The sequence below is a fragment of the Pseudorca crassidens genome, chromosome 8 (genome assembly GCF_039906515.1).
Source record: "Pseudorca crassidens isolate mPseCra1 chromosome 8, mPseCra1.hap1, whole genome shotgun sequence".
NCBI classification, from domain to species: Eukaryota; Metazoa; Chordata; class Mammalia; order Artiodactyla; family Delphinidae; genus Pseudorca; species Pseudorca crassidens.
The window spans coordinates 45,846,832-45,864,787 of NC_090303.1; the positions used below are offsets into that span (position 1 = coordinate 45,846,832).

Here is a 17,956-nt window from a genome sequence, read left to right on the forward strand (position 1 = left end):
AAACAAACCCATAACAATTAAGAAAATGGTAATAGGAACATACATATCAATAATTACCTTAAACGTGAATGGATTAAATGCTCCAACCAAAAGACACAGGCTCACTGAATGGACACAAAAACAAGACCCATATATATGCGATCTACAATAGACCCACTTCAGACCTAGGGACACATACAGACTGAAAGTGAGGGGATGGAAAAAGATATTCCATGCAAATGGAAATCAAAAGAAACCTGGAGTAGCAATACTCATATCAGATAAAATAGACTTTAAAAGAAAAAATGTAACAAGAGGCAAGGAAGGACACTACATAATGATCAAGGGATCAATCCAAGAAGAAGATATAATAATTATAAATATATATGCAACCAACATAGGTGCACCTCAATACATAAGGCAAAGGCTAACAGCTATAAAAGAGGAAATCGACAGTAACACAATAATAGTGGGGGACTTTGACACCTCACTTACACCAGTGGACAGATCATCCAGACAGAAAATTAACAAGGAAACACAAGCTTTAAATGACACAACAGACCAGATAGATGTAATTCATACTTATAGGACATTCCATCCGAAAACAGCAGATTACACTTTCTTCTCAAGTGCACATGGAAAATTCTCCAGCATAGATCACATCTTGGGTCACAGTGCAAGCCACAGTAAATTTAAGAAAATTGAAATCATATCCAGCATCTTTGCTGACCACAACGCTATGAGATTAGAAATGAATTACAGGGGAAAAAATGTAAAAAACACGAACACATGGAGGCTAAACAATACATTACTAAATAACCAAGAGATCACTGAAGAAATCAAAGAGGAAATCAAAAATACAATCCCACCTCAAGAATCAAGAAAAATCTCAAATAAACAACCTAACCTTACACCTAAAGCAATCAGAGAAAGAACAAAAAAACGTATGGACACCAAGGGGGGAAAGTGGCGGGGGGCAGTGGTGGTGGTGGTGTGATGAATTGGGCAATTGAGATTGACATATATACACTAATATGTATAAAATGGATAACTAATAAGAACCTGCTGTAAAAAATATAAATTTTAAAAAGTCTGTGTTTGAAAAAAAAAAAAAGAACAGTGCAAGAGGGTTCCCTTTCTCCACACCCTCTCCAGCACTTATTGTTTGTAGATTTCTTGATGATGTCCATTCTAAACAGTGTGAGGTGATACCTTCATTGTAGTTTTGATTTGCATTTCTCTAATAATTAGTGATGTTGAGCAGCTTTTCATGTGCTTCTTGGCCATCTGTATGTCTTCTTTGGAGAAATGTTTATTTAGGTCTTCTACCTATTTTTTAATTGCGCTGTTTATTAATATTGAGCTGCACGAGCTGTTTATATATTGTGGAGATTAATCCTTTGTCCGGTGATTCCTTTGCAAGTATTTTCTCCCATTGTGAGGGTTGTCTTTTCATCTTGTTTATAGTTTCCTTTGCTGTGCAAAAGCTTTAAGTTTCATTAGGTCCCATTTGTTTATTTCTGTTTTTATTTCCATTACTCTATGAGGTGGGTCAAAAAAGATCCTGCTGTGATTTATGTCAAAGAGTGTTCTTCCTATGTTTTCCTCCAAGAGTTTTATATAGTGTCTGGTCTTACATTTAGGTCTTTAATCCATTTTGAGTTTTGCAGGTTTTTTTAGTTTATTATTTTATTTTATTTATTTATTTTTGGCTGCATTGGGCCTTCGCTGCTGTGTGCGGGCTTTCTCTAGTTGCAGGGAGTGGGGCTACTCTTCATTGTATTGCACCTGCTTCTCATTGCGGTGGCTTCTCTTGTTGCAGAGCATAGGCTCTAGGCACGCGGCCTTCAGTAGTTGTGGCTCGCGGGCTCTAAAGCGCAGGCTCAGTAGTTGTGGCACACTGGCTTAGCTGCTCCATGGCATGTGGGATCTTCCTGGACCAGGGCTTGAACCCGTGTCCCCTGCATTGGCAGGCAGATGCTTAACCGCTGCACCACCAGGGAAGCCCTTGAGTTTATTTTTGTGTATGGTGTTAGAGGGTGTTCTAATTTCATTCTTTTACACGTAGCTGCCCAGTTTTCCTAGCACCACTTATTGAAGAGCCTGTCTTTTCTCCATTGTATATTCTTGCCTCCTTTGTCAAAGATAAGGTAACCATATGTGCATGGGTTTATCTCTGGGCTTCTAATCCTATTCCATTGATCTATATTTCTGTTTTTGTGCCAGTACCATAGTATCCTGATTACTGTAGCATTCTAGTATAGTTTGAAGTCAGGGAGCATGATTCCTCCAGTTCCGTTTTTTCCCCCTCAAGATTGCTTTGGTTATTCGGGATCTTTTGTGTCTCCATACAAATTTGAAGATTTTTTCTTCTACTTCTGTAAAAAATGCCATTGGCAATTTGATAGGTAATGCACTGAATCTGTAGATTGCTTTGTGTAGTATAGTCATTTTCACAATATTGATTCTTCCAATCCAAGAACATGGTATATCTCTCCATTTGTGTCACCTTTGATTTCTTTCATCAGTGTCTTATAGTTTTCTGAGTACAGGCCTTTTACCTCCTTAGGCAGGTTTATTCCTAGGTGTTTTATTCTTTTTGCTGCAATAGTGAATGGGACTGTTTCCCTAATTTCTCCTTCTGATCTTTCATTGTTAGTGTATAGGAATGCAAGAGATTTCTGTGCATTAATTTTGTAACCTGCAACTTTACTAAATTCATTGATTAGCTTTAGTAGTTTTCTGGTGGCATCTTTAGGATTCTCTATGTATAGTGTCATGTCATCTGCAAACAGTGACAGTTTAACTTCTTCTTTTCCAATTTCTATTCCTTTTATTTCTTTTTCTTCCCTGATTGCCATGGATAGGACTTCCAAAACTATGTTGAATAATAGTGTCGAGAGTGGACATCCTTGTCTTGTTCCTGATCTTAGAGGAAATGCTTTCAGTTTTTCATCATTGAGAATGATGTTTGCTGTGGGTTTGTTGTATATGGCCCTTATTATGTTGAGGTAGTTCCCTCTATGGCCACTTTCTGGAGAGTTTTTATCATAAATGGGTGTTGAATTTGTCAAAAGCTTTTTCTGCATCTATTGAGATGATCATATGGCTTTTATTCTTCAGTTTGTTAATGTGGTGTATCACATTGATTGATTTGCATATATTGAAGAATCCTTGCATCCCTGGGATAACTCCCACTTGATCATGGTGTATGATCCTTTTAATATGTTGTTGGATTCTGTTTCCTAGTATTTTGTTAAGAATCTTTCCATCTATATTCATCAGTGATATTGGTGTGTAATTTTCTTTTCTTGTAGTATCTTTGTCTGGTTTTGGTATCAGGGTGATGGTGGCCTCATAGAATGAGTTTGGGAGTGTTCCTTTCTCTGCAATTTTTTGGAAGAGTTTGAGAAGGACGGATGTTAGCTCTTCTCTAAATGTTTGATAGAATTCACCTGTGAAGCCATCTGGTCCTGGACTTTTGTTTGTTGGAAGATTTTTAATCACAGTTTCAATCTCATTGCTTGTTATTAGCCTGTTGATATTTTGTTTCTTCCGGGTTCAGTCTTGGAAGGTTATACCTTTCTAAAAATTTGTCCATTTCTTCCAGGTTGTCCATTTTATTGGCATAGAGTTGCTTGTAGTAGTCTCTTAGGATGCTTTGTATTTGTATTTCTGCAGTGTCTGTTGTAACTTCTTTTTCATTTCTAATTTTATTGATTTGAGTCCTCTCCATCTTTTTCGTGATGATTCTGGCTAATGGTTTATCAATTTTGTTTATCTTCTCAAAGAACCAGCTTTTAGTTTTATTGATCTTTGCTATTCTTTTCTGTTTATTCCTACTCTGATCTTTATGATTTCTTTCCTTCTGCTAACTTTGGGTTTTGTTTGTTCTTCTTTCTCTAGTTCCTTTAGGTGCGAGGTGAGATTATTTACTAGAGATTTTTCTTGTTTCTTTAGGTAGGCTTGTATAGCTATGAACTTCCCTCTTAGAACTGCTTTTGCTGCATCCCATAGGTTTTGGATCGTCGTGTTTTCATTGTCATTTGTCTCTAGGTATTTTTTGATTTCCTCTTTGATTTCTTCAGTGACCTCTTGGTTATTTAGTAACGTATTGTTTAGCCTCCATGTGTTTGTGTTTTTTACGTTTTTTTCCCTGTAATTCATTTCTGATCTCAGAGTGTTGTGGTCAGAAAATATGGTTGATAATGATTTCAATTTTCTTAAATTTACTGAGGCTTGATTTGTGACCCAAGATGTGATGTATCCTGGAGAATGTTCCATGCACACTTGAGAGGAAAGTGTAATCTGCTGTTTTTGGATGGAATGTCCTATAAATATCAATTAAATCTATCTGGTCTATTGTGTCATTTAAAGCTTCTGTTTCCTTATTTATTTTCATTTTGGATGATCTGTCCATTGTGTTACTGTCGATTTCCTCTTTTCTAGCTGTTAGCAGTTGCCTTATGTATTGAGGTGCTCCTATGTTGGGTGCATATATATTTATAATTGTTTTATCTTCTTCTTGGATTGATCCCTTGATCATTATGTAGTATCCTTCTTTGTCTCTTGTAACATTCTTTATTTTAAAGTCTATTTTATCTGATATGAGTATTGCTATTCCAGCTTTGATTTCCATTTGCATGGAATATCTTTTTCTATCCCCTCACTTTGAGTCTGTATGTGTCCCTAGGTCTGAAGTATGATTTCCATTTGCATGGAATATCTTTTTCTATCCCCTCACTTTGAGTCTGTATGTGTCCCTAGGTCTGGGTCCCTTGTAGATGGGATATATATGGGTCTTGTTTTTGTATTCATTCAGCGAGCCTGTGTCTTTTGGTTGGCGCATTTAATCCATTCACATTTAAGGCAATTATTGATATATATGTTCCTGTTACCTTTTTCTTAATTATTTTGGGTTTATTTTTGTAGGTCCTTTTCTTCTCTTGTGTTTCCCACTAAGAGAAGTTCCTTTAGCATTTGTTGTACAGCTGGTTTGGTGGTGCTGAATTCTCTTAGCTTCTGCTTGTCTGTGAAGCTTTTGATTTCTCCATGGAATTTGAATGAGATCCTTGCTGGGTAGAGTAATCTTGTTTGTAGATTCTTCCCTTTCACCACTTTAAATATATCATTCCAGTCCCTTCTGGCTTGTGGAGTTTCTGCTGAGAAATCAGCTGTTAACCTTACGGGAGTTCCCTTGTATGTTATTTGTTGTTTTTCCCTTGTTGCTTTTAATAGTTTTTGGTTGTCTTTAATTTTTGTCAATTTGATTACTATGTGTGTCGGCATGTTTCTCCTTGGGTTTATCTTGCCTGGGAGTCTCTGTGCTTCCTGAACCTGGGTGGCTATTTCCTTTCCCCTGTTAGGGACGTTTTTGACTATAATCTCTCAAATATTTTCTCAGGCTCTTTCTCTCTTCTCCTTCTGGGGCCCCTATAATGAGAATGTTGTTGCGTTTAATGTTGTCCCAGAGGTCTCTTAGGCTGTCTTCATTTCTTTTCATTTTTTTTTCTTTATTCTGTTACACGGAAGTGATTTTCACCATTCTGTCTTCCAGGTCAGTTATCTGTTCTTCTCCCTGAGTTATTCTGCTATTGATTCCTTCTAGTGTATTTTTCATTTCAGTTATTCTATTGTTCATCTCTGTTTGTTTGTTCTTTAATTCTTCTAGATCTTTGTTAAACATTTCTTGCATCTTCTTGATCTTTGCCTTCAATGTTTTTCCGAGGTCCTGTATCATCGTCGCTATCATCATTCTGAATCCTTTTTCTAGAAGGTTGCCTATCTCCACTGCATTTAGTTGGTTTTCTGGTGTTTTATCTTGTTCCTTCATCTGGTACATAGTACTCTGCCTTTTCCTTTTGTCGATCTTTCTGTGAATGTGGTTTTTGTTCCACAGGCTGCAGGATTGTAGTTCTTTTTGCTTCTGCTGTCTGCCCTCTGGTCGCATAGACTCTACCTTTAATCAGTTTTCACAACTGTGACAGCACATTTGATTCTCCTGCTAGCGTTGGAAGGTCGGCTGCAGAGGCAGGGGGCGGCTGTGGCTCACCGCAGGGACAAGGACACTGGCAGCAGAAGTTCTGGGGAGTACTCCTTGGTGTGAACCCCCCCAGAGTCCACCATTCACCCCACCAAAGTGCCTGTAAGCTCCAGTGGTGGGTCGCCTCAGGCCAAACAACCAAACACTTGATTTCTGTATGTTGATCTTTTTTTCTGCAACCTTGTTAAACTTGTATTAGTTCTAGTAATATATTTATATGTTCCCTATAATTTCTACATATAGGATCATGTATCTGTGAATGAAGGCAGTTTTACCACTTCCTTAACAATCTGGATGTCTTTTATTCATTTTTCTTGCCTGACTAGAACCTCCTGCGCAAGTGAATAGAAGTGGTGACAAGGTGACAGTGGACATCACTATCTTATTTCTTATCTTAGAGGAAAGCATTCTTGCTTTCACCATTGAATATGATATTCTCTGTACGTTTTTCATAAATGCTCTTTAACAGGCAGAGAAAATTCTTTTTTATTCCTGGTTTGTTTAGAGATTTTTATCATGAATGGATGCTGCACTTTGGCAAAAGCTTTCTGTGACTCTACTGAGATAATTATGCAGTTTTGTTTCTTTATTTTATTAATATAGTAGTGTTTATTACATTAATTGAATTTTGGATCTTAAAAGAACTTTGCATTTCTGGAACAAGTCGCATTTGCTTTTGGTGTATAATCCTTTATATAAATTGCTGAATTTGGTTTGCTAATATTTTGTTAAGGATTTTTGCATCTACGTTCAAGAGAGATATTGATCTGAAATGTTAATGTCTTTGCCTGCCTTTGAAATCAGATAACTCTGGACTTATAAAATGAATTGGTAAGTGCTCCCTTCTCTTTTATTTTCTGAAAGAGTTTGTGAATGATTAACATTGTTTCTTCTCTGAATATTTGATAGAATTCACCAAATCCAATCCTGGGATTTTCTTTGTGGGAAGATTTTAAATTCCTCATTCAATTTATTTACTTGTTACAAGTCTGCTCATATTTTCTATTTGTTCTTAAATCAGTCTTGGTAATTTATTTCTAGTAATTTGTGTCTTGCTGGAATTTTATCCATCTTGGCTTATTTTCTAAATTGATATTGACATAAATTTGATTATAATATTCCATTATAATACTTTTAAGTTATGTAAGGTTGGTAGTAATGTCACCCCTTTCACTGCTGATTTTAGTAATTTGTGTGTTTTTTTTTCTTGGTCAGTCTAGCTAAAGGTTTGTCCACCTTGTTGATCTTCTCAAAGAACCAACTTTTAGTTTTATTGGCTTTTTTCCAGTATTTTTCTGTTTCATTGGTTTTTGCTATATTCTTTATGATTTCCTTCCTCTGCTTGCTTTTGCTCTGCTTTGCTCTTCTTTGTCTGGTTTCTTAAGATGGAAGCTTAAAGTAATGATTTGAGAATTTTCTCTTTTTCTTATATATGCACTTAAGGTATAAGTTTTCCTTGAAGCATTGCTTTACCTGTACACATAAATTCTAAGTTGTCTTTTTGCTTTCATTTATTTAAATATTTAAAATTTCCCTGTGGTACTAGGTAAGTGTTCTTTAATTGACAAATATTTGGGTTTGTTAAAGATTTCTTTCTGTTATATGACTTCAGTCCTGTGTAACCTACTGAGAGTTGTTTTATGGCCCAGTATATAGTCTTACCCAGAAAATGTTTCACACGTGTTTGAAAAGAATATGTATTCTGCAGTCAATGGGTAGAGTTTTCTATGTATGTCAGTTAGGTCAAACGGACTGATGATACTGTTGAACTCCTCTATCTCCTTGCTGATTTCTACCTACTTAGTAGTTCTTGAAAGTATTGAGAGTAAGGTATTGAAATCCCCAATTAGAGAAACTGAATTTCTCCTTCCACAGTTTTGCTTCATGCATTTTGAGACTGTTGTTAGATGTACATACAATTTTTGACTGCTATATCTTCCTGAATGTACTGACCTTTAATCATTATGAAATGTCTCTATTTGTCTTCAGTAATACTTCTTGTCTTAAAGTCTGTTTTGTCTTGATGTTTCCTTATTACTGTCTTCATTGTGTATCTTTCCCCATCTTTTTACTTTCAACCTATTTGTGTCTTGGAATCTAACATGTGTTTCTTACAGACAACGTATAGCTGAGTGTTGCTTTTTTATCCAGTTTGACAATCTTTGCCTTTTGAATATAATGTTCACTCCATTCACATTTAATGTAATTAAATAGATTTATTCCTGCCATTTTGCTATTTTTCTATTTGTCACATCTTTTTTATTTCTGTCTTCTTCCTACACTGCTTTCTTTTGTGATAAATATTTTTTATTGTATCTTTTTAATCCATTTCTGATACTTTTTATTTTCTATTCTTATAGAGTTATTTTGTTAGCAACTGCTGTAGGGATTATAACATGAATTCTAATTTATTATAATCTACTTCAAAATAATATTTAATTCCAGTAAAAGAGAAACTATATTCCAAAATATGTCTTTTCCCTTGTTTTCTTCTGTGTTATTATTGTCATATATATTAAATGTATATGTTATAAACCCAACAACAGTGTTATAATTATTGTTTTATATAATCTTAGAAAAATGAGAAAAATCTATCTATAGACTGTTTTATATTTACCCACATATTTGCCAACACTCTTCAATTCTTCCTATTGATTTGAATTAAACTGGAGTCAATACCTTCAGTATTTCTTGTAAGACAGTCTAGTAGCAGGAAAGTCTCTCAATCTTTGTTTATCCAGGAATACTTTATTTCACCTTTATTTTAAAAGGCTGGGTTTTCTGAATATAGAATCCTTGGTTGATATTTTTCTTTTAGCACTTTGAATATGTCATGCTTTATGGTTTCCACTGTTTCTGATGAAAAATACCAGTTGTTAAATGTATTATTGGTCCCCTATGTGTAATGAGTCATTTTCTTCTTCCAGCTTCAAGATTTTCTCTTTCCTTTAGCTTTCAACAGTTTAACTATGATGTGTCTATGTGCAGCTCTGCGTGTTTTCCTACTTGGGGTTTGTTGAGCTTCTTGAATCTATATAGATTGTGTTTCATCAGATCTGGAAAGTTTTCTGCCATTATCTCTTCAAATATTTTTTAACTCCCCTCTCCTCCCCTCAGTCTCCCATTATGTGTATATGTATGAACTTAATGTTTCCCCACAGGCCTCTGAGGCTTGACTTTTCTTCAATCTTTTTCCCTCTGTTCTTTCAGAGTATATAAATTCTCCTGACCTATATTCAAATTCACTGATCCTTCTGCCATCTTAAATCTTCTATCAAACTAATCTAGTGAATTTTTTTTAATTACTATACTTTTTAATGCTACAGTTTCTGTTTGTATATTTTTTATAATAATTACATCTATGTGGAAGTTCTTTATTCATTGCGTCACTGTGGTCCTACTTCCCTTTGATGCTTTAAACATGGTTTTCTTTAGTTCTTTGAACATACTTATAATAGCTGCTTTGATGTTTTAGTCTGCTAAATCCAACATATGGAGACACTTAGATACAGTTTCTATTGACTGTTTTTTTTTCCTTAACTATGGGTCATTCTTTCTTGTTTCTTTGCATATCTCTAAATTTTCTGTTGAATGTTGGACATTTTAGATAATATATTGGAGCAACTCTAGATTCTGATTTTCTCTGAGGGTGGCTGATGGACTGAAAGTCTGTTTTCCCCACCATGTGTGGTTGCTGATATCTCTACTCCATTTTTCCCCCCTCATTTTTCTTTCTATGACTGGCTTTTTAAGACCTTTTTAAGCTGGTCTCCAGTGTCACCTTAGTGTTTAGCCAAAAACTATTCAGAGATTTTACTCAAACATCTCAATCCAGTAAGGCTTCCACTCTCAGGATGTGTGTATATTTGAATGAGGATTTGTGTGTGAAATGAGGAGTGCATTCAAAGTTTGGGCCTTTTAAAAGTTGGCCTCAGATTTTACTACCACTAGGCCTGTTTGATCTCCTTTCCAGATATTCTTAGGCTCCACTAACCAGTGATACGTGGGTGATTGGGCCCACTTGATATTCTGCTGTGCCTGTCTACAGCCTCCAATCAACCTGTGATATGTGGTGAACTTACCAAGCCCCCAAGATTGTCTTACCTCCTAGAACTCTCTATAAAATCCTGCTACTCCATGAGTCTGTTGCTTGTCACAAATTAGACCACAATCTCAGACTAGCAGAGCCATTGGTCCTATTTGTTTGCAGCTAAGATTCTTACCCTGAGTTCAGTACTTTTCATGAATAAAGTTTCTCAATTTATTTGGTTGATTTCCAGAGTGATGAATTTGTTTTGACAGTTTTGTCCAGCTTTATGATTGCTTTGTGAGGGAAGTAATTAAATCTCTCACTCAGTCATGTCAGCCATTCCTTTTTTAATAGTGTATATCATGTATTGCTGTAGTCCAAAGTCAACTATACCTAATCTTGGCTATAACTTTGAGATTGTATTTACCTCTAAGATAAAAGAGCAAATTTACTTTTTATTCAATATTACTCAATATTCTGTGCATAGATATGTACCTATTTTAGACTAGATATATTAGACTCAGCTTCCTTTGTTTTTTGTTGCTGTTGGGAAAAACTGATTTTGCGCATATGTGTTTGTGTGCATAGATAGGAGTTGAGGATTTCTGTACATCAATAATATAAAGAAGTTCCTAAAAATGTAATACAATCACAGGCAAAATCATGCTAATAGACTACTATATCTATTCAGTCCAGACACCACAGTATATGAGAAATACTGATAACCTATAGGATATGCAAATGATACTAAGAGGTATGGATACTATGGCATATGAAATATATTTGAGAGAAATGTCAATGTTTACTCTGGAGGAAAATGACATATTGCAAACCTTTCAAATATTTAAATTAGACTTATTCAATATTGATACAGAGGGCAGAGTCAAAACTTAGGGGTATAATTTTGAGTTCAATATAGTACAAAATAAACTAACAACTTAAGGGGCAACAAACAGAACTGGTTTGGTTTTCTTGCAAAGTGATAAGCTTTTCTCACTGAGAATGACTGTAATAGACTAGATGAATGTTTTCTAAGAAGGAGTGTTTATATAGGAGATGGACTAGATGACCTTCCAACTCTAAGTTTCTGTAATTTTATAAAAGCAAATAAATAAGAATTTAGATGGATAAAAGATAACACTACAGGAAAATAATCAAAAAATATATTAATACATAAAGTTATCATAATTTGGGTTATTCATAAGGGAATGGGTTATAATAACTGTTTCTCAAAGACATGGATTCCACTATACTATCGGGTCTCAAAGGGCAACAATATGCTGGATATCATTAAAAAATTATAAGAAACAGAAAACACTATCCTACCTTTGTAAAAATTGTGATCTATAGTTCTAGTTGCGGTAACTCAAGAGTAAGAAAGCTGAAGTGGGAACAAAATATAACAAATAAACAAGACAAAATTACATAAAATCAGACTTCATTCTGGAAAGGCAAAAGCTGAGTGGGTACATAAGAAATATTTATAAAGAATATGAAGGGCACAAATAATGTAAATTCAGAATTGTTCACCAAAATGTGGAAGGCAACCCTTAAAACTCTGAGAGAGGTAAGTTTATCACAAATATAGGAAGTATCATTATATTCAGGAAATAGTTAAGATAATTTGCTAGGACCAAAGCAGCACACAGACTGAAAACAGAAGTGACTTACCTCTTTTAGTTGATCAGCACTTCCCCATGATGCAGAACGCTGATGTGATCTCTTTTCTGTGCCTTCTTCTACCCAACAGCTAGGTGTCTTTAAAAAAATAAGTAAAATAAAAAATAAAGAATTTTGCCTCTATCCTTAATCTCACAGCAAATCAAACATATTTCAAAATCTTAGCACATACCAATTAAAGGGTTATACTGAATACTAGGATGCCTTAAAAGCTAAGACTTTCATGACCCTGTGAAATGTTTATTATTCTGAATTAGATATGATCAATCTAAGATGTTTCTGAGTAATGTTACTCAAAACATTTGGTTTTTTACATCAACATTAAATTTATCAAATTCAAAGAGAACTGTGAAATATGTATATTGGTGTTTTTAAAGAGAATAGGCAAACTAATTATGAAATGTTATGTTTACTAAAGAGAAGTAAGATTAACAGAACATGCTTAGAAGCAGTGGGGTTACAGATGACCTACATGTCAATATTTAGTTAGGTAAAGGGTTGAATGTACTATATTCTTTCTATACTCAGGAAAGAGTGTGTTAATAATAGTATCCTTTTTTGAAAAACATCAAGCATCTTTATATAAAAATATAAAGTTACTATAAAAATAGAAAAAGTTATTATAAAAATAAACAAGATTAAGCTAAACTGACTATAATTTAAAACAATGCATCTTAAAGAAAACCTCAGCTACATGGCAGAAAACAGAATTGCTTTTACCTAAAACTTCATTTTCAGCGATTTAACCTATAACAGACACTACATCCAAACATAACACAAAACACTAAATGCCAAATAGTAAAATCATTTAGTACTTGTATTAAAAATTTTTAAATATTAAACTACCATCCTTAATATATGAGAAGACTCTTAGTGTAATGCAACTTAGGGAAAGTTAAAACCACTATTTTAAGACAGATATAGGGTAATGATTATCATATATAAATATTGGGTAAGCCAAAAGTTCACTGGGGTTTTTCTGTAACATCTTAGGGAAAAAACCCTAACGAACTTTTTGGCCAACCCAATATAAATATATATTGCTTCAAAAATTATTTTTTATTACATACAGAAAAGTTCATCATTCATATTGAGGCTGCACCTGTGACTTTACATAATACACAACTTATGAAGAAGCCATCAGTTCTATACAATTCAAAATGCTTGTGGACAAAGTTTTAAATAATTACCACCTCTTAAAAGTAATGATGCTGCAAAATAAAACCAGTAACAATTGAATGCTAGTTGAATAAAAATACAAATAAACTGCTTAAACAGTTCAAATACTAAAGTGAAACTATTTAGTCATAATACTGAGTAAAATATTTTATTCACTTGGTAATGGCAAAGATAAGAGGTATTAATATATTAAACTGCTTGCAAATAATTAGTTATTAAATTTTCCTAATCTCAGTCCCAGATAAGAAAAACTACTCTGAAAATAATCCCCCAAGTAGTCATATCTTTAATAATTTATGCTAAGATTATTCAATTATGACTTTGTTTTAGTCAAACTTTTATTTCGAGAATTTATATCCCTTAATACTTTTACCTTTCTACCAAGCAGAGGCATTGCTCTCATCAAAAATCAAATGATTAAGGATCACAATGTTTAAAACTCAAAAGCATATTCACAGAAAATGAATAAAATTTCTGGCATGTTCCATAATTAACAAAAACATTTATAACACTATTTTCATTTTGTATGGCTCTAACTTTTTCAAAGGAAATTTACATAAACTGTATCTCCAACTTAGAGTTAAATCAGTAGCCACAAAAATTCTGCAAATGCCTTAATACTGCCAAGCACACCAATGGCAAATGAAACTAAATCTGAGGTCTCTCATCTCAGAGTATCTTCTTTCTTCCTATTGTCATTCTTTTTTTAAAATTGAATGTGAAAACCTATTTGATTATTTCAGAATGTAGTATTGGTTATACAAAAGAAATACATAAACACTAACTACAAAAGAATATTTATGTTCCTGAAATCTATCTAGTAAAATATATAGTTTTTTTTTAAAGTACAAAACCACTGGAAAAATCCTTTCAGTCATGTGGCTATAAAATTACATGTATATAAATTGTTTAGGCATATTCATCATAGTTTCAACTTTTCCAAAAAATACTCCCCAAAGAAAATTTTCATTTTAATTGCACATATATACTATTATATTCTAAAGACTGCATTGTCCAAAACAAAAGCTACTAGGCACATGTAATAATTTAAATTTAAATTAATGAAAATAAAACAAAAACTTCGGTTCTTTAATCTCATTAGCACGTTTCAAATACTCAATAACCACATGTGGCTAGAGGCTACCGGCTGCCATATAGAACAGCACAGATACAGCACATTTCCACCACTGCATAAAGTTCTATTGAGAGCAGTGTTTTATACATTTAATCATTAATTTTATTTTATTTATTTTTATTAGTCATCAATTTTATACACATCAATGTATACATGTCAATCCTAATCGCCCAATTCAGCACACCACCATCCCCACTCCACTGTGGTTTTCCCCCCTTGGTGTCCATACGTTTGTTCTCTACATCTGTGTCTCAACTTCTGCCCTGCAAACCGGTTCATCTGTACCAATTTTCTACAAACATGCGTTAATATTGTTATATATATAATATATATAATTAATAATATTATTAATATATTAATAATATTAAAATTATATAAATAATATCAATATTATAATTACATGCTATTATTAATTAATAATATTAATATTATCATAATTAATAATGTATTCATAATAATAATATATTATTAATGTATTATATTAATGATATATTTATATATATAATATATATTATATAATAATAATATATATAACACACATACTGCATTAATATACGGTATTTGTTTTTCTCTTTCTGACTTCACTCTGTATGACAGTCTCTAGATCCATCCACATCTCTACAAATGACTCAATTACGTTCTTTTTTATGGCTGAGTAAAATTCCATTGTATATATGTGCCACAACTTCTTTATCCATTCGTCTGTCGATGGGCATTTAGGTTGCTTCCATGACCTGGCTATTGTAAATAATGCTGCAATGAACATTGGGGTGCATGTGTCTTTTTGAATTATGGTTTTCTCTGGGTATACGCCCAGTAGTGGGATTGCTGGATCATATAGTAATTCTATTTTTGGTTTTTTAAGGAACCTCCATACTTTTCTCCATAGTGGCTGTATCAATTTACATTCCCACCAACAGTGCAAGAGGGTCCCCTTTTCTCCACACCCTATCCAGCACTTCTTGTTTGTAGATTTTCTGATGATGCCCATTCTAACTGGTGTGAAGTGATACCTCATTGTAGTTTTGATTTGTATGTCTCTAATAATTAGTGTGTTGAGCAGCTTTTCATGTGCTTCTTGGCCATCTGTATGTCTTCTTTGGAGAAATGTCTATATAGGTCTTCTGCCCATTTTTGGATTGGGTTGTTTGTTTCTTTAATATTGAGCTGCATGAGCTGTTTATATGTTTTGGAGATTAATCCTTGGTCCACTGATTCATTTGTGAATATTTTCTCCCATTCTGAAGGTTGTCTTTTCGTCTTGTTTATGGTTTCCATTGCTGTGCAAAAGCTTTGGAGTTTCATTAGGTCCCATTTGCTTATTTTTGTTTTTATTTCCATTACTCTAGGAGATGGATCAAAAAAGATCTTGCTGTGATTTATGTCAAAGAGTGTTCTTCCTATGTTTTCCTCTAAGAGTTTTATAGTGTCTGGCCTTACATTTAGGTCTTTAATCCATTTTGAGTTTCTTTTTGTGTATGGTGTTAGGGAGTGTTCTAATTTCATTCTTTTACATGTAGCTGTCCAGTTTTCCCAGCACCACTTATTGAAGAGACTGTCTTTTCTCCATTGTATATCTTTGCCTCCTTTGTCATAGATTAGTTGACCATAGGTGCGTGGGTTTATCTCTGGGCTTTCTATCTTGTTCCATTGATCTATGTTTCTATTTTTGTGCCAGTACCATATTGTCTTGATTACTGTAGCTTTGTAGTATACTCTGAAGTCAGGAAGTCTGATTCCTCCAGCTCCGTTTTTTTCCCTCAAGACTGCTTTGGCTGTTTGGGGTCTTTTGTGTCTCCATACAAATTTTAAGATGATTTGTTCTAGTTCTGTAAAAAATGCCATTGGTAATTTGATAGGGATTGCATTGAATCTGTAGATTGCTTTGGGTAGTATAGTCATATTCACAATATTGATTCTTCCAATCCAAGAACATGGTATATCTCTCCATCTGTTGGTATCATCTTTAATTTTTCATCAGTGTCTTATAATTTTCTGCATAAGGTCTTTTGTTTCTTTAGGTAGGTTTATTCCTAGGTATTTTATTCTTTTTGTTGCAGTGGTAAATGGGAGTGTTTCAATAATTTCTCTTTCAGATTTTTCATCATTAGTGTATAGGAATGCAAAAGATTTCTGTGCATTAATTTTGTATCCTGCAACTTCATCAAATTCATTGATTAGCTCTAGCAGTTTCCAGGTGGCATTTTTAGGATTCTCTGTGTATAGTATCATGTCATCTACAAACAGTGACAGTTTTACTTCTTCTTTTCCAATTTGTATTCCTTTTATTTCTTTTTCTTCTCTGATTGCCGTGGCTAGGACTTCCAAAACTATGTTGAATACCAGTGGTGAGAGTGGACATCCTTGTCTCATTCCTGATCTTAGAGGAAATGCTTTCAGTTTTTCACCATTGAGAATGATGTTTGCTGTGGGTTTGTCATACATGGCCTTTATTATGTTGAGGTAGGTTCCCTCTATGCCCACTTTCTGGAGAGTTTTTATCATAAATGGGTGTTGAATTTTGTCAAAGGCTTTTTCTGCATCTATTGAGATGATCATATGGTTTTTATTCTTCAATTTGTTAATATGGTGTATCACATTGATTTGTGTATATTGAAGAAACCTTGCATCCCTGGAATAACTCCCACTTGATCATGGTGTATGATCCTTTTAATATGTTGTTGGATTCTGTTTCCTAGTATTTTGTTGAGTATTTTTGCATCTATATTCATCAGTGATATTGGTCTGTAATTTTCTTTTTTTGTAGTATCTTTGTCCGGTTTTGGTGTCAGGGTGATGGTGGCCTCACAGAATGAGTTTGGGAGTGTTCCTTCCTCTGCAATTTTTTGGAAGAGTTTGAGAAGGATGGGTGTTAGCTCTTCTCTAAATGTTAGATAGAATTCACCTGTGAAGCCATCTGGTCCTGGACTTTTGTTTGTTGGAAGAGTTTTAATCACAGTTTCAATCTCATTACTTGTTATTAGCCTGTTCATATTTTCTGTTTCTTCCTGGTTCAGTCTTGGAAGGTTATATCTTTCTAAAAATTTGTCCATTTCTTCCAGGTTGTCCATTTTATTGGCATAGAGTTGCTTGTAGTAGTCTCTTAGGATGCTTTGTATTTCTGTGGTGTCTGTTGTAACGTCTCCTTTTTCATTTCTAATTTTATTGATTTGAGTCCTCTCCCTCTTTTTCTTGATGATTCTGGCTAATGGTTTATCAATTTTGTTTATCTTCTCAAAGAACCAGCTTTTAGTTTTATTGATCTTTGCTATTCTTTTCTTTGTTTCTATTTCATTTATTTCTGCTCTGATGTTTATGATTTCTTTCCTTCTGCTAACTTTGGGTTTTGTTTGTTCTCCTTTCTCTAGTTCCTTTAGGTGTAAGGTTAGATTGTTTACTTGAGATTTTTCTTGTTTCTTGAGGTAGGCTTGTATAGCTATAAACTTCCCTCTTAGAACTGCGTTTGCTGCATCCCATAAATTTTGGATCATCGTGTTTTCATTGTCATTTGTCTCTAGGTATTTTTTGATTTCCTCCTTGATTTCTTCATTGATCTCTGGTTATTTAATAAAGTATTGTTTAGCCTCCATGTGTTTGTCTTTTTTACGTATTTTTTTTCCCTGTAATTGATTTCTAATCTCATAGCGTTGTGGTCAGAAAAGATGCTTGATATGATTTCAGTTTTCTTAAATTTACTGAGGCTTGATTTGTGACCCAAGATGTGATCTATCCTGGAGAATGTTCCGTGCACACTTGAGAGGAAAGTGTAATCTGCTGTTTTTGGATGGAATGTCCTATAAATATCAATTAAATCTATCTGGTCTACTGTGTCGTTTAAAGCTTCTGTTTCCTTATTTAGCTTCATTTTGGATGATCTGTCCATTTGTGTAAGTGAAGTGTTAAAAGTGCC

At 33.9% G+C, this 17,956-nt stretch overlaps 1 protein-coding gene across 2 annotated transcripts in view; it reads right to left on the reverse strand.

The window, feature by feature from the left end:
* GLCCI1 (glucocorticoid induced 1) overlaps positions 1-17,956 on the reverse strand; it is a 120,016-nt gene that overhangs the window by 45,492 nt on the left and 56,568 nt on the right. For both annotated transcript variants that reach the window (XM_067746319.1, XM_067746318.1), the window contains exon 3: positions 11,724-11,810. In XM_067746319.1, the coding sequence (XP_067602420.1) occupies positions 11,724-11,810 (87 nt within the window). The remainder of the gene's footprint in view (positions 1-11,723; positions 11,811-17,956) is intronic.